The sequence below is a fragment of the Panulirus ornatus genome, chromosome 39 (assembly GCF_036320965.1).
Source record: "Panulirus ornatus isolate Po-2019 chromosome 39, ASM3632096v1, whole genome shotgun sequence".
NCBI lineage: Eukaryota > Metazoa > Arthropoda > Malacostraca > Decapoda > Palinuridae > Panulirus > Panulirus ornatus.
In genome coordinates, this window is record NC_092262.1 from 3,114,068 (window position 1) to 3,141,830 (window position 27,763).

The 27,763-nt window shown below is 42.0% G+C and overlaps 2 protein-coding genes and 1 long non-coding RNA gene across 3 annotated transcripts in view; 2 read left to right on the top strand and 1 right to left on the bottom strand.

Annotated features, from left to right (window-relative positions):
- The window catches only part of LOC139761207 (uncharacterized), a 62,895-nt gene that overhangs the window by 24,296 nt on the left and 10,836 nt on the right, over positions 1-27,763 (bottom strand). The gene's annotated exons all lie outside the window — the stretch shown is intronic.
- On the top strand, positions 1,839-26,249 carry LOC139761294 (uncharacterized). Its single transcript, XM_071685327.1, has 7 exons — positions 1,839-1,873; positions 2,723-2,866; positions 3,302-3,587; positions 22,089-22,159; positions 22,295-22,429; positions 23,208-23,273; positions 23,392-26,249. The coding sequence occupies exons 1-7, from the start codon at positions 1,868-1,870 to the stop codon at positions 26,038-26,040; spliced, it is 3,357 nt and encodes a 1,118-aa protein (XP_071541428.1). The 5' UTR covers positions 1,839-1,867; the 3' UTR covers positions 26,041-26,249.
- LOC139761030 (uncharacterized) lies at positions 13,463-16,503 on the top strand. Its single transcript, XR_011715447.1, has 2 exons — positions 13,463-14,263; positions 15,248-16,503. It is a non-coding gene; the product is annotated as an uncharacterized lncRNA (long non-coding RNA).

Genomic DNA, 27,763 nt, shown 5'->3' on the forward strand with positions numbered 1-27,763 from the left:
ACATATTCTTAGACCAATGGGGTTTAGCGAGACGATTAAAAGCAGTATTACGAGACAATAAACTATTTTGTTTTATGACAAGGTTTACTGAGAATCAATTTTGTTTTCCTGATTATAAAACTCTCATTTACAGATATTAACCCCTTCAGAACGACCTTATGACCCTTGAGTTCGACCATACGATCCTTGAGCACGACGGTGCGACCCTTCAGCACGACGGTACGACCCTTGAACACGACGGTACGACCCTTGGGCATGATGGCCTGGCTTTTGACGTAACTTATAACAAGTTAGGTCAAAGGCGAAGCCATTGTATCTAATGGCTGAGATATTCTTTTGGTGGTTCTTGTGACCTGTAAACTATGTATGTGATAAATCATTAACAAATTAACAGTTTTAAACCTTAAGAAGAGCGTTATGTTAAATCGAATTGTTGGAGTTGAAAAAACTTCACCCCCTTTTTTTTTTTTTTAAAAAGATTTTTTTTTCTGTGTACATGAATAAAGAACATCTTGGGAAGAGATCTAGTGACCTGGCTCATAGTCTGGCATAGGATCACGACTTCACACGCCTCTGCCCTGGTGACCTGAAATGACCTTAGTCCAGAATCCTACGAGATTAATGGCGTCGTGTCATGATCAACTCGTGAGGGTCCACCAGAAGACGATACCCAATGTCGTGATTCCTTTTTTTTTTTTCTTTTTCTCTCTTCTCTTTTTCCTTGTCTAGTTCTTTGTGTTCGTGACGTGAATCCTGCAGTAGTGCCACATTCCAGGTCAACTGAGGTCTAGAGTGGACTAGATATCTTTCCTCTGACCTCATTCGTTGAGGGAGTATGGGTAAAAAAATGGGGATCTCTCATTACGTCTCTGTCTCTCTGTCTCTCGGTATCTCGTCGTAAGTTCTCGTAGGCAGGAACCGTCCCTCTATTGTATATGATGATCTTTATATACCGTCTCTCTATTGTATATGATGATCTTTATATACCGTCTCTCTGTTGTATATGATGATCTTTATATACCGTCTCTCTATTGTATATAATGATCTTTATATACCGTCTCTCTGTTGTATATAATGATCTTTACATAGCTATGGTTAACATGTAGATGTGACAACAGTCATATGTTCCATAGCTGTGATCAGTTCACTATTTTACAAGCACTAATGGCTCCCACTGATGATCATTTCCAGTGTGGTGGCAAGATCGGAATGAGAGAGAGAGAGAGAGAGAGAGAGAGAGAGAGAGAGAGAGAGAGAGAGAGAGAGAGAGAGAGAGAGAGCAGACTGAAGTAAGTGGTCAGGAATGACAAAGATGTCTATCAAAAACTTTGCCTGGCTTCCAGTCTGCCACATAACGATCCTCCGAATTGCTACGTTTCATCACAAATCTCCAAAGACCTTGTTTGTGCCTCGTCCAGACCTGTTGATGAGAGAGCTTTGCACAACAATATATTTATAAATACATCCATCCAGGTATAACTCACTCGTCGTAGAATATCAGCTCCTCCAACAGAATCTTTGGTGGAAATGATAGCAATTTCTGGTCAGCGCTCCTTGACCACCCAATCTACGAAACTGTCGGAGTCGTGGAATTGACTTTGGAGTAGGAGGTCATGGCGAGGTCTTGCGGTAGAAGGGAGTGGTCGTCTATCTAGGCCTTCAGAACCTGACCCACCCAACCCACCCACGCATTCACTCTCGTAGCAAACCTAGCATCCCATTTCCCCCCCCTTTCCCCCATTTCCCCCCTTCCCCCCCAAGAGAACTTCCCACACATCCCCCCACACCCCCTTCACCTGGAGAGACAGAGTACATAAGCTTGTTGAGCGCCCATCACCACCACTGCTCATCTGGTCGCGACGTCAACATGGAGGTGAGATCGGCTACACAGAGGGACTTGTGCTGAGCAATAGACTCTCTCTCTCTCTCTCTCTCTCTCTCTCTCTCTCTCTCTCTCTCTCTCTCTCTCTCTAAACTTTGAGCAATAGACTATCTCTCTCTCTCTCTAAACTTTGAGCAATAGACTATCTCTCTCTCTCTAAACTTTGAGCAATAGACTATCTCTCTCTTTCTAAACTTTGAGCCATAGACTATCTCTCTCTCTCTAAACTTTGAGCAATAGACTATCACTCTCTCTCTAAACTTTGAGCAATAGACTATCTCTCTCTCTCTAAACTTTGAGCAACAGACTATCTCTCTCTTTCTCTAAACTTTGAGCAACAGACTATCTCTCTCTTTCTCTAAACTTTGAGCAATAGACTATCTCTTTCTCTCTCTCTAAACTTTGAGCAATAGACTATCTCTCTTTCTCTCTCTCTCTCTAAACTTTTAGTTCTTTTCTTTTTCGTTCATTTGTTTTTACGGAACTTTTCAGTTCTATATACAAGATAATTGTCGTTCACTGTCTACTCTTACATTACCTGACGCGACCCATGATCGTCTTGGTGCGACCCATGACCGTCCTGGTGCGACCCATGATTGATCGTCCTAGTGCGACCCATGATTGATCGTCCTAGTGTGACCCATGATTGATCGTCCTGGTGCGACCCATGATTGATCGTCTTGGTGTGACCCATGATTGATCGTCCTAGTGTGACCCATGATTGATCGTCCTAGTGTGACCCATGATTGATCGTCCTAGTGTGACCCATGATTGTCTTGGTGTGACCCATGACCCCCCCCTGGTTCCGTCCTGATATAAAACCTTTGTCTTCCTACACAGCTCCTTCTTACTGTGATGCTGTTGGTCGCTGGTGTGGCAAGTGCCCCTTCAAGACCCCGATATGGCTACTCCCCAGCCCCATCCTACAGGCCAGCCCCATCCTACAGGCCAGCCCCATCCTACAGGCCCGCTCCTTCATATGACGTAAGTGTCTTGTTAGACTCATACTATCGTTTTTCTCTCTCAAGGACTAGGCGTCGCATTTTGAGGCCTTGCTTGTCGTATATCTTATTGGTCGCATCTCAGAGTAATGCAAAACGAAGGGAAATCCAGCATGATATATAAAAGACATGAAAATAAGATTCATATATATCTTTAAAGCTCTTTTGTATTGTCATCCTCGTCTCTCTCTCAACTTCTCTGTCTTCTAAATCATTCTATATTTCATATAATGGCCTGGCCTATATAGAGACTTCATCTATGACCAGAGATTTAAGGCACAGAAGAGATAGAAACTTCTATATCCAGTCTCTCTATGTGTCCTCAAGTCGGTTCTATTTACGTTTATACATCTTACCATAATTAGTGAAATGTTTTGTTAACTTTCTGTTTTGAAAAAGAGTTCATTACTCTCCCCAGGTCCCAGCCCAGTACGACTTCAACTACGCCGTGAGGGACGACCCCTCTGGCAACGACTTCGGCCACCAGGAGGCCCGTGATGGCTATAACACCCAGGGGTCGTACTCGGTCCAGCTGCCTGATGGTCGTCTGCAGACTGTGAGATACACTGTCAACGGTGACTCTGGCTATGTGGCTGAGGTCACCTATCAGGGTGAGGCTCAGTACCCAGTGTATAGCCCCGCACCTTACAGCCCAGCCCCGTCCTACAAGCCTGCCCCACGGTACGCCCCGTCCCCCGTCTATGGTTAACTATCAATGAGGGATGGTGACAAGACATTATATTTTTTGCAAGATATGATAATAAAATGATTCTGTATTTCATCCAGTCTGACATTATTCACGTATCCCAAAAGTGTCTGATGGAGCTATAGGCTCGAGTCCCATCTCCCCCCAAAAGCGCCTGATGGAGCCATAGGTTCGAGTCCCATCTCCCCCCAAAAACGCCTGATGGAGCTATAGGTTCGAGTCCCATCTCCCCCCAAAAGCGCCTGATGGAGCTATAGGTTCGAGTCCCATCTCCTCCCCAAAAACGCCTGATGGAGCTATAGGTTCGAGTCCCATCTCCTCCCCAAAAACGCCTGATGGAGCTATAGGTTCAAGTCCCATTTCCCCCCAAAAGTGCCTGATGGAGCTATAGGTTCGAGTCCCATCTCCCCTAGAAAAACTGATGACAAAGAGCGAGGATTCGACGCGTCTTTGTGAACGTTTCCAATCCACCGTCGGTCTATAGTATACAACCTCACAACACCTCATTACGCTGTCGTAAATTTACCCTCTGCGTGCCACACCTGTCGAGGGAGCCACGAGGCGCATGCGATCGTCAGTGTGTGTGTTCAACGATGCGACGCAAGGTGAGGCGGGCGGGAAGTGCGACGCACACACACACACACACACACACACACACACACACACACACACACACACACGCACACTGAAAGGTTTTTCATTTTTTGTCTTTATTTAGAGGTGAGAGGACTTGTTCTTCCAGGCCCAAGATGGGGTGTATGAATACATCATGCTTGAGGCGTTCACAGTCTGGAGCCCCTTGAAACGATGCTCTTATTAAAGGGATCAGATCTTTTAAGGAGATCCATTCTGTAGATGACTGCGTCTTTTGGAGGGACTTGTATCTTGGAGGGGACCTCACACCCCTGAGAGATTCTATCGTGGAGGGTCTCATACCCGTGAGAGATTCTATCTTGGAGGGGCCTCGTACCCCTGAGAGACTCTATCTTGGAGGGGCCTCGTACCCCTGACAGACTCTATCTTGGAGGGGCCTCGTACCCCTGAGGAACTCTATCTTGGAGGGCTTCATACCCCGGAGAGACTCGATTACAAGGGGTCGGACTCATGTCTCCAATAGACTCAACACAAATACAGGTAATTGATGGACTGGACTCTCGTATGGCTAACGGAATTCGATAACTGGCAAGTGCTAAGTAGTGGTTAGCGTTTCTGACCATGACGCATTCGTGGGCCGCCCAGGGTTCGAGCGTTAAGGTTGCGGCAGTCGGTCCACAGTCAACCCAGCTGTTCATCAACCCCTAGGATTGGGCTGATGAAATGTGTACCTGGCTCAGGCTATCTAAATGTCTATCTATCTATTTATCTTTCCCTGTCGTTACCTTGCGCACATGCTGGGGGAGGGGGTTGTCATTTCATGTGTAGCGGGGTGGCGACGGAAATGAATGAGGGCAGACAGTATGAATTATGTACATATGTATATATGTATATGTCTGTGTGTGTATATATATGTATACGTTGAGATGTATAGGTATGTATATGTGCGTGTGTGGACGTGTATGTATATACATGTGTATGTGGGTGGGTTGGGCCATTCTTTCGTCTGTTTCCTTGCGCTACCTCGCTACGCGGGAGACAGCAACAAAGCAAAATAATTAGATAGAATATATATATAGCGTTAATATGATGGCCTTGATTAGGGCCTCAGCTGCCCGTGCCGTCTCAGCTAACATAAAAGAAATAAGTGAGAGAGAAAAAAACTAGAACATGAATTCCGTTGATCTACAAAAGGTTAATGAACAAATAGTCTTCGGTGCACAGAACCAATAAAATTCTCGGATACAAAAACAAGAATTTCGAAAAAGTTTGTAAGTAAAACTAAACTTACACTTGACAGTGCAATGGTGCGTCCCCTACTCTGAATACTGCGTTCACTTCTGGTCACCCTACTTAAAGAAAGACATAGAGAGAATGGAGAGAGTATAGAAGAAAGCGATGAAGAGGAGGAACCTACGACGGAGAAACAAATTATATGAGAGTTGAATAAATGACCTAAGGCTAAGTTTGCCTGATTTCACTCGCAGTGATGAATTAAAAAACAAACAAACTCGAATTGAATGAAAAGATATTACCTTTCCTTTAGAAGGAAGCTGAAAGCAGCACGAAAAAGATTCGTTTAAGATCAGACTTGATATGCACTTCACCTCAAATGCACGATCGACATTATAAGGACTTTGATATTTACCAGATTATAGTTCTGAATCATATCTACACATACACATGTGTATACATAAACGCCCACACACACACGCACATATACAAACCTATACATTTCAAAGTATACATACATATACATACACAGACATATACATATATACACATGTACATATTCATACTTGCTGCCTTCATCCATTTGCTTCGCCACCCCGCCACACATGAAACAGCGTCTCCCCCTCCAACGAAGTAGCGCCAGGAAAAGACAAAATTCTTATCTTTTACTCTAAATATAAACAAGAAAGCACTTTTAATCCACTGTCATCAGGTAAACCAACTAGAATTTGTATAATCTCTTAAGGCATGATTCTTCATTTCCACATCGTGAATAGACTATCACATTCACGATTCATGATTCGCGAAGGTAAAGAGAAAAAAATCACTTCTTTTGCGAAGATAATATTCCTTAAAAGTGCAGTCTCCACCGAGATGGAAACTGGTAATAACGGTGTACCACATTGTAACTTAGGATGGTACACGCAGGTCCGAGAGAGGAAGAGGATCGTACCCTATAAGGTCCGAGAGAGGAAGAGGATTGTACCCTATAAGGTCCGAGAGAGGAAGAGGATCGTACCCTATAAGGTAGCCAGGTTTATGATCCTCATTTGGTACACTCCAAATACTTTCTTCAGCAGACACACCTCCCACGCACGGACCGGTGCTGCCACAGTGTATATCATACGGGTCGTGAGGCTATTAGCGTATTAATGATTAACGGGTACATAATAGAATTACTTCCTTTCACTTACACCACTTGGCCTGCTATTGAAATAAGCAAGGTTAGGTTTGGTAACGAATATTTACGAGTAATAAAGATTTGGCGACCAATATTTACGTGTAACACAGATTTGGCGACCAATATTTACGTGTAACACAGATTTGGCGACCAATATTTACGTGTAACACAGATTTGGCGACCAATATTTACATGTAACACAGACTTGGCGAACAATATATACATGTAATACATACTAGACAACCAATGTTTACGTTTCACATACAGCTGCTATCAAATATTTGCATGGAACACGAACTGCATCTACTGTTCTCCCAAGACCAAGAAAGCAAAAATTGCTAGCCACCGTGCCCAGTGGTCATACCGTCGTGTTCAAAGGTCGTCGTACCCTTGTGGCAAAGAGTCGTGCGCCATCGAGAGAGAGAGAGAGAGAGAGAGAGAGAGAGAGAGAGAGAGAGAGTCAAAGGAGGTCGTCAAAAGTGGTTATACACACAGTCTATATAAGATTAGACATTGATCTAGACGCAAGAAAACAGATCTCATCAAAGAGCTAAATGTTCTAATCTTAAAACATCAAATGCTACTATGAAGCAAAGACTCAAAGGAGTGGTTGATTTTGAGGATCCACAAATTCCTCCTGTTGGACAATATATTCCAAAACTTACTTAGAATACATCAATAAATGAATATACATTATGATAAGTGAAACACCAGAAATTAACAAAGAAATGTACAACGTAAAGAATAAACTCCAAGAAGTAATTCAACAAATGGAAAAATGGGAAGAATAAATCTGTAGAAACCATCAAACAAAATTACAATGCGAAGAATAAACTCTGAAAAACCATCAAAGAAGAATTCATTGTTTAGAATAGATTCTCAGAAACCATCAAAAAAGAATACATTGTGTAAAATAAACTCTAAGAAACCATCAAAGAAGAATTCATTGTTAAGAATAGATTCTCAGAAACCATCAAAGAAGAATACATTGTGTAGAATATATTCTGAGAAACGATAAAAAAAGGAATACATTGTTTAGAATAAACTCTCAGAAACCATCAAAAAAGAATACATTGTTTAAAGTAAACTCTCAGAGATCATCAGAGAAGAATAAATTGGGAGGAATAGATTCTTAGAAATCATCAAAGAAAAATACATTGTGAAGAACAAATTTTCAGAAATCATCAAAGAAGAATACATCGTGAAGAATAAATCTCAGAAATCATCAAAGAAGAATACATTGTGAAGAATAAATTTTCAGAAACCATCAAAGAAGAATACATTGCGTAGAATAAACACAATACGTCAAAGGAATGTACAGTGTGAGTCATGACAAGGGAGCAACATTGTTCAAATCAATACGTGTTGGTAGAAAATGGAACACGGGGTGTGGGCTGTGTGTTGTGGGCGTCGGAGGATTAGTTGAGTCACAGGAGTGTGTGTGTGTGTGTGTGTGTGTGTGTTGAGCACAAGGTCATGGGAAACCACTACCACGCCCTCTCGCTACACTGACCCAGACCGCTGGAAGCGAGCGGTCGCTTAGATGAAGGCCGCTCAAACGTCGCTTGGAACACGTACCTGAATCATGGCAACCCTCCCGCCGTTCTCCGCTCGCTGGTTGTCTGCTTTCACACTCACTTGCGGCTGAGGTGTGCACTGAGTCAGACGTGGGGGGTGGTGGTGGGTGTCCACATCATGGGATTCGAACGAGTGCATACACACTCTCAGGGGAAAGTGAATGCGTGATGACACACACGAATTGAAACACACGCATGTGTTCGTTTGGTTCAACTCCATTTTTCGAGCAGTCTTTTGAAGCATTAACTTCCTCGAACGATGTGCATCTTTTCGCTCGAAAATGAGTTGAGGATTCATACAAAATGTGGTTCGAAACTTGTCTTGTTTTCAGTACACTCAAAGGTTCCCAAGATTCAGATTTGAAGCTTTGGGGTCGATTGATTCGAAGGCAGTAACATGGTTCATGAAATAGTGTATTGAAGGTTTACTCTAAATATTCGTTCTAACAGCCCCGCCTCTCCATATATTACTAGCAAGACGTAAGACAGACCCTGTGAACATAATAACATTAAAACATAATAACGTTAAAAGTCGTTTATTTCATCTTTTCATATCCGCTTTAATTGACACCTGCAATAAAAAGATACCGTGAAAGAGACTGCTTCTCACGATTCAACCGTCTGGAATGAAGCCTCGGAACCAGCAGTTCGGTAATTTCAATGATTAATTCAATCGTCATTTGAACTGGTTGGTTATGAAATGCTTGTTCAATATGTACCTCATTATTATAGTAGTAATGTCATATAATGAGCAATCAAAATCCAATGTAGTATTCATCTTATATTCTATTACCATACTAAAAGATATAGACGATATTTATATACAATTCTTACTTGAATTTGGTTAGCATAATTAAGTTACATTTGGTTTAGTGTCCCATTAAAAATCAAAGAAACTGAAATTATGGTTCATTATTGAAAACGTAAATTTTTGGGGGGTATCTCAACAAATTGAAAATGGCTACGTTATTTGTCGAAACCCTCAATCTTCACTTTGAATATGATCGTCGTCAAGTTACCTACAGCGCAATTGATAAAATTAGATTGATATTATCATTAAGACATATTATCTTATGATACTGAAAGTATTTTCATAAAGTTCGGACCGCTTAAGGATATTCATATTTACGATTATTGACTGGTAAAAGATTTTCATTTCACTCAAGATTTGCTTCGTTTACAGATAAATCCCATCAATTTTTGTACATCAAGGGATTCGAACGAGTGCATACACTCTCTCAGGGGAAAGTGAATGCGTGATGACACACACGAATTGAAACACACGTATGTGTTCGTTTGGTTCAACTCCATTTTTCGAGCAGTCTTTTGAAGCATTAACTTTCCCAAACGATGTGCATCGTTTCGCTCGGAAATGAGTTGAGGATTCATACAAAATGTAGTTCGAAACTTGTCTTGCTTTCAGTATACTCAAAGGTTCCTAAGATTCAGATTTGAAGCTTTGGGGTCGATTGATTCGAATGCAGTAACAGGGTTCATGAGATAGGGAATGGAGGGTTTACTCAAAATATTCGTTCTAACAGCCCCGCCTCTCCATATATTACTAGCAAGACGTAAGACAGACCCTGTGAACATAATAACATTAAAACATAATAACGTTAAAAGTCGTTTATTTCATCTTTTCATATCCGCTTTAATTGACACCTGCAACAAAAAAAGATACTGTGAAAGAGACTGCTTCTCACGGCTCAAACGTCTGGAATGAAGCCTCGGAACCAGCAGTTCGGTAATTTCAATGATTAATTCAATCGTCATTTGAACTGGTTGGTTATGAAATGCTTGTTCAATATGTACCTCATTATTATAGTGGTAATGTCCTATAATGAGCAATTAAAAATCCAATGGAATATCTATCTTATATTCTATTACCACACTAAAAGATACAGACGATATTTATATACGATTGTTACTTGAATTTGGTTAGCATATTTAAGTTACATTTGGTTTAGTGTCCCATTAAAAATCAAAGAAACTGAAATTATGGTTCATTATTGAAAACGTAAATTTTTGGGGGGTGACTCAACAAATTGAAAATGGCTACGTTATTTGTCGAAACCCGCAATCTTCACTTTGAATATGATCGTCGTCAAGATACCTACAGCGCAACTGATAAAATTAGATTGATATTATTATTAAGAGAAATTATCTTATAATACTGAAAGTATTTTTTATAAAGTTTCGGACCGCTGAAGGATATTCATATTTACGATTATTGACTGGTAAAAGATTTTCATTTTACTCAAGATTTGCTTCGTTTACAGATAAATCCCATCAATTTTTGTACATAGTTTATTCAACATAAAGAAATCAAGGTCAGTCATCTTTCGCTATTGATAACGATTAAAGCTAAGAAAATACATTTATACTTAGAAAGTCAGACGAAAAAAAAAAAATTTACATTTTTCATTTTCGTCTGTTATGAAACTACGAACCATGGCTATAAATACAGTGAGAACGTGTATGATTATACTGATCTTGCACACCTCAATATGATGATCAAGAGTTTCGATTGGTGGTTATAACTTAACGCTGACGTGAACAATGATCTTCGCTGTTAATAGGTCCAGAGCTCAGTCAATCACCCAACCAGCCAGTCTGCCAATTAGAAGGCTCAATGAGGCAAGGTCCTATGCCGATCGTGGACGTGACTAACCTGACATCAGGATGTGCTACGGTAAATTTCTAGTAGGGTACCATGACCGCATTCTTCGCGCAATAGTATGTACCCTTCCCCCAGGCTGTACCAAACTGTAGTATTCTTGGTACGAATTAGTCAGCTACCGTTGTTCACTTGTAGATAACATGACCTTTTACTTTTTGGACCCGAAATTATATGACAGGAAGACCCCGAGGCGTTGTGGTGGTCACAGACACATCAGGATGGTTAGTATGTAATGTTTAACACGAACGAAATCAACTGGATCAAGTACTACGAATTAATCGATTCGTGACCTTCGACCTCTTAACTTTAAGGTCATGTAAGGTCATGTGAAGGAATGATTTCGAAGTATGAATTATATGTATATATATATATATATATATATATATATATATATATATATATATATATATATATATATATACATATATATTCCTATGAGTCCACGGGGAAAATGAAACACGAAAAGTTCCCATAGGATTCACAGGAACATCTTGATCACGCGCAAAATTGTGATCCTTTCCAACATATATATATATATATATATATATATATATATATATATATATATATATATATATATATATATATATATATATATGAAATCACTCCTACTGACGTTATCCAAGCAAAGTATAGAGTCTACCATGGTAACCCAACATGTGCGTTGCGTTAGCATTATCATTTGTATTATCGACAAATTTTATACCATCGGTGGGAACCTTTCCTTGTGTATAGAATTCAGGTGTGTGTGTGTGTGTGTGTGTGTGTGTGTGTGTGTGTGTGTTTGGGGTCGTGGGTAATCCCAAAAGCACAGGGAGCAATAAACTGACCAAAATAAGCAGGAGGATCCCTGTGGGTTCTCCAGGTTCAGAGAGGTAGAGAGAGAGAGAGAGAGAGAGAGAGAGAGAGAGAGAGAGAGAGAGAGAGAGAGAGAGAGAGAAGAGAGAGAGAGAGAGAGAGAGAGAGAGACCTTACGAAACATTTCCTTTTTACCTTCAGAGTTGCAACACCTGTCGCTCTTGCTTCACATACTCCTTTTCCCAAGATAATGGTTCAATTTTTAATGATGGATACTGTTATTTCCTGTGGGGCTCAAGTATTTAAACAGCGATAGATTGTTGATTAGTGTGTGTGTGAGTGTGTGTGTGTGTGTGTGTGTGTGTGTGTGTGTGTGTGTGTATGAAGTACCGCCCGTTGCTTTCGCTTCTTTCGCCTCCCGTTTGAGAATGAAACAGCTGTCAAACTTCAAGGAAAATCATTTCATCCCCTGTCAAACTTCAAGGAAAATCATTTCATCTCCTGTCGGGTATGTTGTTTTTGCAATACCCTTATGAAGATGGACGATATGTCGAAGTGTTGTGGACTTTGGAAGGCTGGTCAATTCCCTGTCAGTATTTTCGTTACTTGGGGACTAAAGGTTAGTTATCTCTGCCCCCAAAGCCTGTCAACAGCCAGAGGTCATTCGGAACGTCAGCTTCGCAGTACAACCACAAGTTCAAAATATATCAGACGCCCCTCTTCACGTGTTGAGGACATTTCTAAGAACTTGTACGTTTTCACTATACACATGGTCCTCAAGAATACGTTTTCGTTAGATTTAAAACAGTTGGGTGCTGGAAACATAACGAGGATCGAAAGGCCAGAAGGAGAACGAAAACAGCAAAAAAAAAAAAAAAAAAGATGGTAGTTATTTTAATTATATTTTCACAGGGACCAATACGGAGGTTCTCTATTGTATTGCAGAGAAACAGAAACTGAAAACGTGATATTCTCAAGGAGTTAGCAGAGTAGAGCAGAGCAGAGCAGAGTGGGGTGACTACAACAAACGTAAACAAGTAGAAAGGGTATGACAAGAGATACTAAGAGGAAAATATTCATATATGTATATATATATATATATATATATATATATATATATATATATATATACATACATATAGTCTTAACTTTAGTCCGATCCGGGTGAATTTTTTACCAAGGATGCTAATTTAAAATTATTGTCCTACTTATAAAAATGCTATTGTTAGTTCTACAGAGTGAAAGAGTTGTAGACTACAACGTTTTCAACACATTTGATAAGAGATATCATGATATTGCTCTTACTGAACTAATAATTAATCTATTTACATATATCTTAACCCTCAGTATGGTATACAATCAGAATTGCATTTTCTTTTCCTTTTTCGTTTTACTGGCAAAGTGGTAACCACTAGTTGACCAAAGGTACATTCTGGGTTCGATGCATAAGAGGAGATGAACAAGTACCAAGGCAGGAAAAGGAAGAGAAATTAGTCTACTGTCCCTCTGCTGTTCCATGTGGATAAAAGTGGAAGAGATATACATAAAAAGGAAAGGAAAAAAGGATTAAAAAGAACAAAAAATAGTAAGGAGTCAAGTGGGGGAAGAAGAAGAGTAACAGGAGGAGGAGGAGGAGGAAGAGGAAGAAGAAGAAGAAGAAGAAGAAGAAGAAGAAGAAGAAGAAGAAGAATGTGACTGGTAAAAAGATATCTCCTTCGGTGAAAATCCTCAGGATCTTTTTCGTAACGGGACACATATCACAGACACGTTCATAAAGTTGATGACACATACACACAGCAAACGTCTGATGACACATAAAGATGGAGTTTCTAGTCGGAGACATATCCATATCACAGACACGTTCATAAAGTTGATGACACATACACAAAGCAAACGTCTGATGACACATAATGATGAAGTTTCTAGTCGGAGACATATCACACAAACAGATAGGGATACATACGTTTTCCCATTGCACACATGCTACGCAAGACTCACTCACACACCAAGTAGTAGTCAGGTGCTCCGTGTTGCTCTGATTCCCAGATGATGACTGGAACCAGAAGTTTTTTTTGGACTCAAAGATAAGATTAGTTTTGCTCACCTCGCCACGAGAACTTGACGGGACAAACAAAGTATTCTAAAAAGGAAAAAATATGTTTTCAAGTTTTACATTCCTTCATCGACTTAGTCTACATCTTCCTTTGATTCTTCCTGGGTCGAAAAATCAAGCAACGTTTGGTAAAAAATGAGTTAAGGTAGACTTACTATTGTTGAAGATTATGAAGACATAATTCCGATTGATTTTAAGTTAGGATTAATGTTTACGTTGCAAAGACGAGATGTTTCCTGACCTGATTTTCAAAAATTTCGAGTAAAGCAGTCTGGAACCTGCGTAGGGACACGTAGTTTATGTACACACACACACACACACACACACACACACACACACACACACGCCTGGTCATGTATATATATATATATAAGACATCACAAGGCCGATCTTATCTCTCCTCTCACGCAAGCGGTGGTCCACTAACCATATCTGACGAACCCACTCTCAACCTTACTCCAACATGGTGTTCATAGTTCTTCCCTTGACACTGCTTCTGGTGAGTTGAGGTGGAAGCAAAATTCCAATCTAGTCTACCAATCCGTCCCAATCTCGTCAAAGGGATTGGAGTTTGGGTGTTAGAACAATATCTCTTTAAGGAAATGTTTGACCTTTATAATTCTATCATTTATGGTTATTCTAAATGACCCCATCTGACTCCGCCAGCTTGTGGTCAACCCTGTTAGTGGCAAGTTACCCTCGGTGAGGTTGTATTATAGGGGTCCAGTAACGTCAAAAGAACTTCCTACTCCAAAGGATTCCATTCTTCCCCTGCTACTTATTGTAGCGCAGTATGAAGTCACAGGAATCCCTTCCTAGGGTTATCTTCAACATCATCATAATGATGATAACAATATTAATGATAATAGCAATAAAATGATAAGAATAATGATGATAATAATAATAATGATATTAATAATAACAATAATGATGATAATAATAATAATAATAATAATAATAATAATAATAATAATAATGATAATAATAATAATAATAATAATCATAATCATAATAATAATAATAATAATAATGATAATAATGATAACAATAATAATTACTTCTAGTTTAAGCCAATATTCACTGGTGCATTTCTTAGGTATCTACAATTTAATCTTCTACAACTGGTAACCAGTGATTACTTTTCATCATGTTACCTTCAAAACACCTGTTGAAAGCCTCTAAAGACGTAAGCCCACTTCTTGAATGTTATATGGGAGGGGGGTATCATTTAGGTTGATCTTGCCTGTCAGTTCCTCAAGGCTCAGAACTTACGCCCTGCACCATGAATTCCCTTTATGTTCTGCACGCAGAATCTGGGGATGTGTGTGTGTGTGTGTGTGTGTGAGAGAGAGAGAGAGAGAGAGAGAGAGAGAGAGAGAGAGAGAGAGAGAGAGAGAGAGAGAGAGAGAGGATCAGGGACATACCTCCCGACGTTAACCATTCATCTCAGGAAAGTTGTGTTGACCTATCGACTTTGTCGCAGGTACTGGGGGCCAGGGGCGTCTCTGCCAAGCAGCCCTGCGCTGTGGACTGCAATCATTATGGGTCGGCGTTGGGAAACTTGGCTGACGACCCAATGGATTGCCACAAGTATTACATATGCTTCGACTCGATTTCCTGGAGTGAGTACTCCTTCAGCTGCCCCGCCGATGAGAAATTCGACACGAATCTAAAGAAGTGCAGGAATCCTTCGGAGAGTAACTTCGAATGTACTCCTCCATGCGAGAAATGTACGTATGACTGTGCTAATAACATACTTGGCAAGGCGTCGAATCAATTTGATTGTTCAATTTACTACTTGTGCCACGCTTTCGTTGAGACGAAAGAATGCCCCTCTAGTGAACCATATTTCGACGGCGACAAATGCCAGTCTAACAAGGATCACTGTTGCACATGTAAGTCTTCTTGTACCCTCACCAACGCTGGGAACCACGACCTTATTGCTGACTACCATAACTGCACAAATTACTACCTCTGCGTCGAAGAGGGAATACAAGACGATAGTACACATGGTCATTGTCCCCAAGGGAACTTTGAACCAATGACAGGGCACTGCGTAGAGGGAGCTCCCTGCTTTGAATATCCACTTTGCAATAAGTAAACATAGTGAAGAAGGGAGATCTCTGCTAAGTTCCCCCAACTGCTGGTAGGATCTGTGTGTGTGTGTAGCGTCTGGTTATTGCCAGACATGAAGGAATAGCCGTAGTCTTCCCTGTCGTACTGAGGTCCCTGTTCATAACGTAGCTCATCTCTCCAACTGTGGCACTGTTCCAATGTCTTTTTTTTTTCTTCCTTTTTTTACGTGACTCACTAGACACTAATGGTGAGTTTTCTCCTTAAGCACACAGTGTTACGACCCTTAGGCATGATGGCCTTCATCTTGACCTGACCCACTAACGGACAGGTTCAAGGCCAGGCCAACATATCCAAAGAGGTCACACTGTGGTACTAAAGTGTCATACCAGATAGTGAGAGAGACGAGACAATATCCTACTAAGAAAAGCAACTCGCAAACTGAACTGTATGTGACAATGTAATATTACCTGGAGGGGTCAGCTATGAAGTGACATGAATTAGAGATCTCAATTAGAAAAATATCAGAGCCACTCTTTGTAACTTTGATGCAAACTGGTGGACAGAAGCAGTTTGGAGACACGTTTAAGGTCATCAGAAACATGACAAACATTTGAACTAGATTTCTTAGAATATACTGAGTGATTAAAACAATAGATTCACGTACTCATCTTTCATTTGTTGTCCTTCTGCTGGTGCTGAACTGATTTGTAATCTTAAGCAACACAGCGCAAGTCCAATATATGTATATCACAGACAAACCTCCGACAGCCAGGATCGAACCCGGGACCCCTGTGTAACAGGCGGGAGCGCTAGTGGGTTATCTTCATAGATTCCCAATTAGTTGATTGGGACGTGCAGGAAGGTCTAACTACATTTCTAATAAACTGTGCTTCTCTTTTGAGAGTTATTTAAACTACACAAAAGGGGTGGATGTCGGTAAGCGACCTAAACTACATGTAGATAGTGAAAGAAGTGTTTAATTGAAGTAAGATCGTATGGACATTCTAGGGTATGATCGCCCCTAACGGTAGCGCTCCCGCCTGTTGCACAGGGGTCCCTGGTTCGATCATGGCTGTTGGAGGTTTGTATGTTCTATGAAGGTGCGCGTTCATATGCACTTTGTTCGTGTGTGTGTGTGTGTGTGTATATATATATATATATATATATATATATATATATATATATATATATATATATATATATATATATATATACACACACACACGAACAAAGGAAGGAACAGTGAAGTGGGCCAGGTGAGGATATTCCCTCAGAGGCCCAGTCCTCTGTTGTTAACGCTACCTCGCTAACGCGGGAAATGGTGAATAGTATGAATATATATATATATATATATATATATATATATATATATATATATATATATATATATATATATATATATATATATATATATATATATATATGAAAGGATCACAATCTAGCGCGTGATTAAGTATATTCCTACGAGTCCACGGGGAAATGAAACACGATAAGTGTGTGTGTGGACGTGTATGTATATACATGTGTATGTGGGTGGGTTGGGCCATTCTTTCGTCTGTTTCCTTGCCCTTCCTCGCTAACGCGGGAGACAGCGACAAAGAAAAATAATGATAATAAATAATGATGTAAATATAACTGGAAAGTACTGACAAGAGGTTTTTGTTGCTGGAGGATTGAGTTGAGCTGTACAGGAAGAAATGAGAGGTCTGGGGTGTGGTTATTACGGTGGGGCAACCCGTTAATAACAGGACAAAGAAAACGGGAGGAAGTCGATCCTGAACGCGGAAGGTGTGGCTGTGGTGGCCGGGTGCCGCCGCCGGAATGGTCAGCAATGAAAAGGTCACCTGCTGGGTCACGAGGCTAACCAGCGCGTTAGGGTCAGAGGAAGAAGAAGAATGCCTCTGGAGAATAAAAGATGAAGGTTGTTACATAATGTGTCTTCCTTTCTTTTTTTCTTACTAGTTTTTCTTTCCATTGTCTCTCTCGTAATCCACTGAAGGTACAATAAGTACGTTAATTGTGGGGCGTAACTTCGTGCTCAAGGGTCGCACCGTCGTGTTCAAGGGTCGTACCGTCGTGCTCAAGGGTTGTACCGTTGTGTTCAATAATCGTACCGTCGTGCTCGAGGGTCGTATCATCGTGCTCAAGGGTCGTACCGTCGTGGTCAAAGTCGTACCGTCGTGCTCAAGGATCGTACCGTCGTGATCAAGGATCGTACCGTCGTGCTCAAGGATCGTACCGTCGTGTTCAAGGATCATACCGTCAAGGATCGTACTATCGTCCGACCCAAAACTTCAACAGAACCCATCATTAATCAATAAACATACCTTTGAAAATCTCTTACAGCTTCTAAACTTGTATTCTATGAGACAGCAGAGACATGACGTAAGCTTGAATTTATCATTTTCCCAAAAGCTTCATTTGCATTCTGCCTCACTTTCCACAATACTCTGGACCAAGTCAAGCCAGCGAGGTGATCTTGTTTCTCTACACGCGTCCTTCTACCGGCCCGACCCCCGTAGCTTCTCTCACGACCAGAGTTGCACAACGCGTAGCAACAGCAGTGTGCAGTGGGCGACGGGTCGTAGGGGCGGTGTTGACCAGCCCGATGTACGAACGAGGTCAATGAAAACCACTGGTGGTGAGGTAACTGGTCAGTGATGAAAACTTCAGGTGGTAAGTGGTCAGTCATGGGCCACTTCGAATGATAGCGAGCTTGCAATAATTGGTCAGAAATAGGCTGCTCTCCGTAATTGGTCAGAAGTCGGGTACCCCCCGGTGATGGGGGGAGCTTAGGGAAATTGGTCAGAAATAGGCTACTTTCAGTAATAGGGTAATTGGTCAGAAATTGGGTACCCCGGTGATGGGGGGAGCTTAGGGAAATTGGTCAGAAATAGGCTACTCTCAATAATAGGGTAATTGGTCAGAAATAGGGTACCCCTCGGTGATGGGGGAGCTTAAGGGAAATTGGTCAGAAATAGGCTACTCTCAGTAATAGGGTAATTGGTCAGAAATAGGGTACCCCTCGGTGATAGGGGAGCTTAAGGAAATTGGTCAGAAATAGGCTACTCTCAGTGATAGGAAACTTAAAGTAATTGGTCAGAAATAGGGTACCCTCGGTGATGGGGAACTTAGGGTAATAGGAGAGAAAGTGGCCACTCTGATTGATGGAGAACTCACAGGTATAGGTCAAGAATAGGAAACTTTTAAATAGGGAACTTCAAGCAATATGTCCGAAATAGGGTACTTTCAGGAATAGGTATCTTACAGCAATAGGCGAGAAGCAGGCCAATTCAGTAATGGGAAACCTGCTAAGTGGGAAATTGGCTACAATCAGTAATCCCAAATAATGGGCCACTTCCAAAATTGGATTACCTCAGGTTCCTTCCATTAATAGGGACATTTCAGTAATAGGCTACTCCCGGACACAGAAAACAAAGTAATACGAAATTCACTATAATAAACCATTAACCAATACCAAATAGGCAACAGTAGGTAATACACACACACACACACATACACACACACACACATATACACATACACACATTGTCTCAGACTGAACCACTCATGCCGTCCAGCATCTCGAATCATAAAAGGTCTAGGAACGGTTCTAATACAGGAGGGACAGTGAAGACCTAACCTCGACATAGTTGAGTGTGTGGATCAACCCGATTGCCATCCTCAGTCGAGCCAGACCAGCTCAGCGACGTGATGAACCGTTCTGTACCAGTGAGGGAAGTCTTGACATCACATTCATGTAAGGATCTTTTTATACAAGACATCCATTGACATATATATATATATTCTGAGTGATTCTGGTTGCCAGGTATGGCGACCACGTGAGATACATCACAATCAGAAATACTGAAGCTTGAAGCACTTTATATGTCTACGTCTCAGTACGTCAACTAGTTTGAAAAGAGGTAAACGAATCATTCCCTTCAAGGATAGCAGACAGGAAGATACCTTCCCTGTTGGAGTGAGGTCGTCAACACAAGAATGTTTGTCACATTCCACTGGGAATGATTACACAGAACTTAGGTGGGTTTTCGTCCCCTTCGGCGCCTTGTTGGCAAGTCCAGATTATCATATATATAAAAACGAAGGTTATTTTTATACATAAGAAAACTGTATTGATCTATTGACGTCTAATGTTAGTTAACTATCTAACTCCTACATTATCAACTCATAAATTCTTAAGTATTTCGATAGATGAGTGGAAAATAGATAGTCTTTCTTTTGCTTTAAAAGAACTTATGAACGAAATCTTTCAACTCATAGTTCAAGTTTTTGTCGCGCCTGAAGGGCAAAGTCTTGCGGAAGATGAATGGTGTCACCAAGTCTGGCTCTTCCTATGTCTGACCGGTAGAACATAACTTACATAAGATCCGTCAGTGAGCCAACGAGTGTTCCTTCAATCACAGTGACCTGTCTTTCAATAGCAGAGACCAGAGAGTAACACGTCTCTTGTTTTGGGAGGTAATGGACGATGTTTTCCAAGTCACATACCTGGTTAGGTGTGTTGTTAATGGTCATCGGACGACAGACACTGGTTCCGTATGGACGATGTTTTCAAAGTCACATACCTGGTTAGGTGTGTTGTTAATGGTCATCGGACGACAGACACTGGTTCTGTATCGAGAGAGAAGTATTCATGAATGACGTCGTTCAAGTCTTCGCCAGCGACATCGTTCGGGGGTTCTACGTCCAGAGTGTGAGGGGGAGGCGCAGAGGGAGGGATACTATGTGGTACCTTCAGCTGTGAGTGAGAGTGGGGACGGTCGACCACCGCTGCTATGGCACCTCCCATGACCTTGGCTCGACGCACGACAGAGCAGCCAGGGCACCGCCACACTTCCTAAATGTCCTGGATCCTACAGATATCTGGGCCACGCCCTTCCTTCCTTCCTTACCCCCACAATCCTCTGTGGTACGTGTGTGTGTGTGTGTGTGTGTATGTGTGTGTGTGTGTGTGCTTATAGACACTGTAGTTGGAAAGGAATTTGTTAAAGAGTTAGACAGCAATCATCGACATGCATATCATTTCATATATATATATATATATATATATATATATATATATATTTATATATATATATATATATATATATATATATATATATATATATATATATATATACATATATTATCCCTTGGGATAGGGGAGAAAGAATACTTCCCACGTATTCCCTGCGTGTCGTAGAAGGCGACTAAAAGGGGAGGGAAGCGGGTGGCTGGAAATCCTCCCCTCTCGTTTTTTTCAATTTTCCAAAAGAAGGAACAGAGAAGGGGGCCAAATGAGGATATTGTCTCAAAGGCTCAGTGCTCTGTTCTTAACGCTACCTAGCTAAAGCCGGAAATGGCAAATCGTATATGTATATATATATATATATATATATATATATATATATTACTTGAGGTATCAGGTATGGTATGGACCTGTCGTTTGGACCAACATTCTCTACCGTTCCAGTTTGTAAACTTTCCAATTTGCTGTAACTCAAGGATGTCTGGTATATTATGTTTCCTTAATGCCTCCCTCACCACATCCTTCCACTTCTGCCTCCGTTCCTCCTCGTGATCCTTCCCATTCCCCTTCTTGGCTTTCCACACGTCCTTCTGTGATGTCTCGACTGTATTGTGGTACTTCCATTATTTCAGTCCAGATTTGGAGTTGCTCCTCCTTCCCTTCTTCCTTATTTGATGGAGCTCTTACTCAAGCGGGACCTCTGATTTTAACACTTGAATCATATTGTCGTCCTCGAGGGTAGTACTTTTTACTCAAGGGTCACAACATTATACTCGAGGAGTTAGATAATAGAACCATAAAAATCCCGTTTGTGAACAGTGCCTTTAAACCTGACCATTGAAAGAGGTTTAAGGACCCCGCCCATATTGCAACATCCACTGCCATAGTCTCCTCATAGCTATAACTATTCTAGGATTTTTCTCGCGTCTTTGAATCCAAGACACCATAGAGATGTCTCAGTCACCACAATCCACTGTGGGTACATTCTGAACTATGATACAATATGAGTGGAAATGATACTAGTCACTGTAAAGGCACGTATGTCACAGGTATGTCTGTGTTTGAAGGTCAGAATAAGTCATCTTTGGACATACTATCCGGAAAGCTACCCTGGGAAGCCGGGCGGGGCCACTTTTTTAAACTTAGCTTTCTTGGCACCGAGGTGTAAAAAAACCCAGGTGGTAGTTTCGGGGTTACGTGACGTCATGACCCCTAGGTATATATTGGGCGGGTCCCTTGTTGAGCGGACAGTCAGGTGAGCACCTTCGGATCAAAATGAAGTTAGAGGTAAGATTAGGAAGTTTTGAAATTATCGAGTGTCCACAGTGTTATATCGCATCCAGTGTCCATAGTACCACCATATCTGACGCTGGTGTCCTCGTTCGAACGTACCAAGTTTCTAATGGATTCTTACATCCGTAGGTGTTGGCGTTGGCGCTCCTGGGTGTGGTTACTGCTGCTGCTGCTGCAGCTGACGGGAGGGCATCTCATCCAGGATATAATTACGGTCTTCCCCAGACACAGAGAATCATCACAACAGCTCCTGTGGATTCGGGGGTAGGTGGCGCTGCATGATGTGGGTCGTCCATCTAGGTCCCTTGTGGTGCTGCATTATGTGGGTCGTCCATCTAGGTACCTTGTGGCGCTGCATTATGCGGGTCGTCCCTCTAGGTCCCATGTGGTGCTGCATGATACGGGTCGTCCATCTAGGTCCCTTGTGGCGCTACATGATGCGGGTCGTCCATCTAGGTACCTTGTGGCGCTGCATGATGTGGGTCGTCCATCTAGGTACCTTGTGGCGCTGCATGATGTGGGTCGTCCATCTAGGTACCTTGTGGCGCTGCATGATGTGGGTCGTCCATCTAGGTACCTTAGTGTTACTGATCATCATATACAGTGTAAAGCTTCATGAATATTATACATGAAAGTGAAAAAAAAAACACAAGAAGGACTAGCGTTGCACGGGCTAATCAATATCTGTCTTTTTTTATTCAATCTAGGCGTCAAAATCAATCAGTATAACATTTAGTTTTCGTTGAATTCGTAGAGAAGAGATGGATTAACAGATGTTAAAAATGTAAAGAGGAATACCTACCCAGTCACTGGAAAAGCTGACTTATAGAAGTGTGCAGCTAACACACACACACTCATGCTACAGTGAAAGTTTTCATGATGCAGTGGTTTGAGATACTAACCCACGTCAGTGAGCAAGGAAAGGAGATTATGATACTGGAATGAGCCTTTGGACTCTTAATATAGGCAAAGAAGCAGGGCAGTAAGTCTACTTTGGCCAATTCTCTCTTGACATTCCTTTTCTTTTTTTTATATTCGCCAGGAGTCAGAGGATTCCTCTTCCGAGTCGCTGGAGACGAGAAGGATCTTCACACAAGTCGTCCCACAGGTGAGGGATCTAGGCCCTTTGCAGATACATCCTAACGTATTGGTGGATATGGTCCTGTATTTTACGAGGTCGTGATGCATATTCTTTGAGAATGATTCCCATCCTCGTCTTCTTTCAGGAATCTGTTGATTATTATCTAGAGGAATCTGCCGAGGCTAAGTACGACTTCAATTACGTCGTGAAGGACGACATCTCCGGCAACGACTTTGGCCACCAGTCGTCCCGCGACAACGACAACACCCAGGGGTCGTACCACGTACATCTTCCCGACGGTCGTCTTCAGAAGGTGACTTACTACGTGGACGGTGACTCAGGCTACGTGGCTGAGGTCAGCTACGAGGGCGAAGCACAGTATCCCGAATCGTCCGAGATTCGGAGGTACACCCCTCCACAATATTCCGCCTATGATTCAGAGGAATCACTCGAAGTTCCTGTGTTTGCAGCTCATTCGAGACTGTACTCGCCTCCTTCATCTGAGGAATCAGATGAATCAGATGAATCAGATGAATCAGATGAATCAGGTGAATCAGGTGAATCTGATGAATCAGATGAAGATCCTTCCCCCTCTTTTCTCAGAAGGGTGTACTCGGTCCCTGAATCAGATGAATCAACTGAAGCTCCTGCCCCAGCCCCACCCAGGAGGGTGTTCACCCCAGTTAGAAGGGTTCATGTAGCCCCTGAATCAGCTGAATCAACAGAGGCTCCTGCACCAGCCCCACCCAAGAGGATTTATTCAATCCCTGAATCAGAAGAATCATTCGAAGTCCCTGATCACTTTAAGCCTAAGAGGATTCATTCAATCCCTGATTCTGATGAATCAACTGAAGCTCCTGCTCCAGCCCCACCCAGGAGGGTGTTCACCCCATTTAGAAGGGTGTATGTAGCCCCTGAATCAGCTGAATCAACTGAAGCTCCTGCCCCAGCCCCACCCAGGAGGGTGTACACCCCAGTTAGAAGGGTGTATGTAGCCCCTGAATCAGCTGAATCAACTGAAGCTCCTGCCCCAGCCCCACCCAGGAGGGTGTACACCCCAGTTAGAAGGGTGTATGTAGCCCCTGAATCAGCTGAATCAACTGAAGCTCCTGCCCCAGCCCCACCCAGGAGGGTGTACACCCCAGTTAGAAGGGTTCATGTAGCCCCTGATTCAGATGAATCAACAGAGGCTCCTGCCCCAGCCCCACCCAAGAGGATCTATTCAGTCCCTGAATCAGAAGAATCATTCGAAGTCCCTGATCATTTCACACCAAAGAGAATTCATTCAATCCCTGATTCTGATGAATCAACTGAGGCTCCTGCTCCAGCACCAATTAGGAAAGTGTACACCCCACCCAAAAGAGTGTATGTAACCCCTGAATCAGATGAATCAACTGAAGCTCCTGCTCCAGCCCCACCCAAGAGGGTGTTCACCCCAGTTAGAAGGGTGTATGTAGCCCCTGAATCAGCTGAATCAACAGAGGCTCCTGCCCCAGCCCCACCCAAGAAGATTTATTCAGTCCCTGAATCAGAAGAATCATTCGAAGTCCCTGATCACTTTAAGCCTAAGAAGATTCATTCAGTCCCTGATTCAGATGAATCAACTGAAGCTCCTGCCCCAGCCCCACTCAGGAGGGTGTTCACCCCATTTAGAAGGGTGTATGTAGCCCCTGAATCAGGTGAATCAACTGAAGCTCCTGCCCCAGCCCCACCCAAGAGGGTGTACACCCCAGTTAGAAGGGTTCATGTAGCCCCTGAATCAGCTGAATCAACTGAAGCTCCTGTCCCTGCCCCACCCAAGAGGATCTATTCAGTCCCTGAATCAGAAGAATCATTCGAAGTCCCTGATCATTTCACACCAAAGAGAATTCATTCAATCCCTGATTCTGATGAATCAACTGAGGCTCCTGCTCCAACTCCAATTAGGAAAGTGTACACCCCACCCAAAAGAGTGTATGTAGCCCCTGAATCAGCTGAATCAACTGAAGCTCCTGTCCCTGCCCCACCCAAGAGGATCTATTCAGTCCCTGAATCAGAAGAATCATTCGAAGTCCCTGATCACTTTAAGCCTAAGAGGATTCATTCAATCCCTGATTCAGATGAATCAACTGAAGCGCCTGCCCCAGCCCCACCTAGGAGGGTGTTCACCCCAGTTAGAAGGGTTCATGTAGCCCCTGAATCAGCTGAATCAACTGAAGCTCCTGCCCCAGCCCCACCCAGGAGGGTGTACACCCCAGTTAGAAGGGTGTATGTAGCCCCTGAATCAGCTGAATCAACTGAAGCGCCTGCCCCAGCCCCACACAGGAGGGTGTACACCCCAGTTAGAAGGGTTCATGTAGCCCCTGAATCAGATGAATCAACAGAGGCTCCTGCACCAGCCCCACCCAAGAGGATTTATTCAATCCCTGAATCAGAAGAATCATTCGAAGTCCCTGATCACTTTAAGCCTAAGAGGATTCATTCAATCCCTGATTCTGATGAATCTACTGAGGCTCCTGCCCCAGCCCCACCCAGGAGGGTGTTCACCCCAGTTAGAAGGGTGTATGTAGCCCCTGAATCAGATGAATCAACAGAGGCCCCTGTCCTAGCTCCACCCAAAAGATTATATTCAGTCCCTGAATCGGAAGAGTCAGTTGAAACCTTTGCCCATTTCTCACCAAAGAGGTTGTATTCTGTTCCTGAATCAGAGGAATCACTTGAAGTCCCAGCCCTCACCCCACTAAGAAGGTTTTACTCAGCCCCTGTAGGTGATGATTCAGACGAATCAGGAGAATCTAAGGAGACTCATACATAAATATATTCACTAGGAACATATCATGCGACTTGCTCATATTCTCTCTTATCAGGCAAACATATTGTATTTTTAACTATTTATTGGAAATGAAGAATTTATAATATATTGTCCACTCATTTATTAACCTGTAGATCCTCTCAACAAAGAGTGATATACAATAACTTAAAAGGAATCTTTGTACAAATGATGACAATAAATCTAGAATAGAGTATTTTTCTTTGGTACTTGACCCGGTGTTAACGCTATACCCAAGCATGAATCAGGTTTTCGTTTCGGTTCTACTCCTGATCTTACATCCTCCACAACAGTTTCTTCTTTGACTAAATGATTATAAAAAAAAAGTAGAGTCTTCTGAAATACTTTCCTGATAGTTAAACTAAAACAAAAATAAGTAGAATCCTGACGACTAAATTGAAGCAACTAACAAAGAAATGAGTAAAAGAAAATTGACAAATAACACTAGAAAATTTGATTAAAAGAATAAAAAGTTTAAGAGTGAATTAGAATTTGATAGAAAACTCCGGGAGAGACAAAGAAATCTTACCACAAACCACAATATAAACTTAGATTTCATACTAAATACATGGCAAATCATCAGCGAAGTGATTCACAGATTTATAACAAGTTAATAGCAACTAGGAATGGTTAGGAATTCATATAACGTCTCAAGGCTTCACTGTCTCACGTCCCCTAACACAACTGTCCCTAAATAATAATTTAACTAAGAATTTTGACCCAAACGACATGATTTGAGCTACGAAGGCAATGCTAGCGTCAGCGTTGCTATAGGCTGTCCAAGAATCCACACAAACACTGACCTTGACTACTGTAGAATACACCACGACAGCACGACCTCTCTGGCCGACTGCATGGTAGTACGACCCTTCAAGACGACTGCATGACTGTACGACCCTTCAAGACGACTGCGTGATATTACGATCCTTCAAGACGACTACACTCAGGACGACTGGTTGGTAGGACGACTCTTCAGAACGACTGGATGGTAATACGACCCTTCAGGACGACTCCATGGTACGACTGCATGAGCCTTCGAGTATAATGACACGACCTTTAAGTACGACAGGACAATCCTTGGGTATAACGACCCCCTCTTTTAACCTAACGTAATCCAGGGTCGTACCGTCGTGCTCAAGGATTGGACAATCGTCTTCCATGATTAATATTCATGATATGGTGTTTTTTTGTTGTTCTAGTGTGATGATTGGTATCATAAAATTAAGTTTAATTGAGACTATAAGTTTGATTCTCGATATTTGAAAGCATAAGGAAGAAGTTCTCTGAATGAACCCATTTCATATCTAGACTCGTATGTTTTAAGACGGGTCTTTTAATAAAAGTTTCAATAGCGATGATAAACATATTTATCATGTTTAATGAGGGTTCCACTAACTATATTGAGACTGAAAGCATTTTGATAACTAAATTATCGTATGGTCTTCATGTAATTAGCTGGGGGTGTAAGATGTCTGGTGCAGGTATGAGGAATGTGTGTGAATTCTGAGGGTTAGTTTTCGTTGTGGGTACTGGATTTCTAACTTGCTTCGACCCTTCTTCTTCTCCTCTCTACCTCACATGAACATCAGGACGAGATAGAAAATCAGTCTATTTAAATTTAGATTTTGCCTTAAAACCCAAAAGGAATTTCGGGTAATAGTTCCTCATCACTTGGGATTTGACAGGAGTGGTTAGATTTGGTTTGAGC

What these genes read in the sequence shown, in the direction of transcription:
- LOC139761294 (XM_071685327.1), top strand. An exon ending in CGCCCCGTCCCCCGTCTATG is followed by an intron (nt 3,588 to 22,088) that starts GTTAACTATCAA and finishes CATGACCCCTAG; the next exon opens with GTATATATTGGGCGGGTCCC. An exon ending in CAGCTCCTGTGGATTCGGGG is followed by an intron (nt 22,430 to 23,207) that starts GTAGGTGGCGCT and finishes TATATTCGCCAG; the next exon opens with GAGTCAGAGGATTCCTCTTC.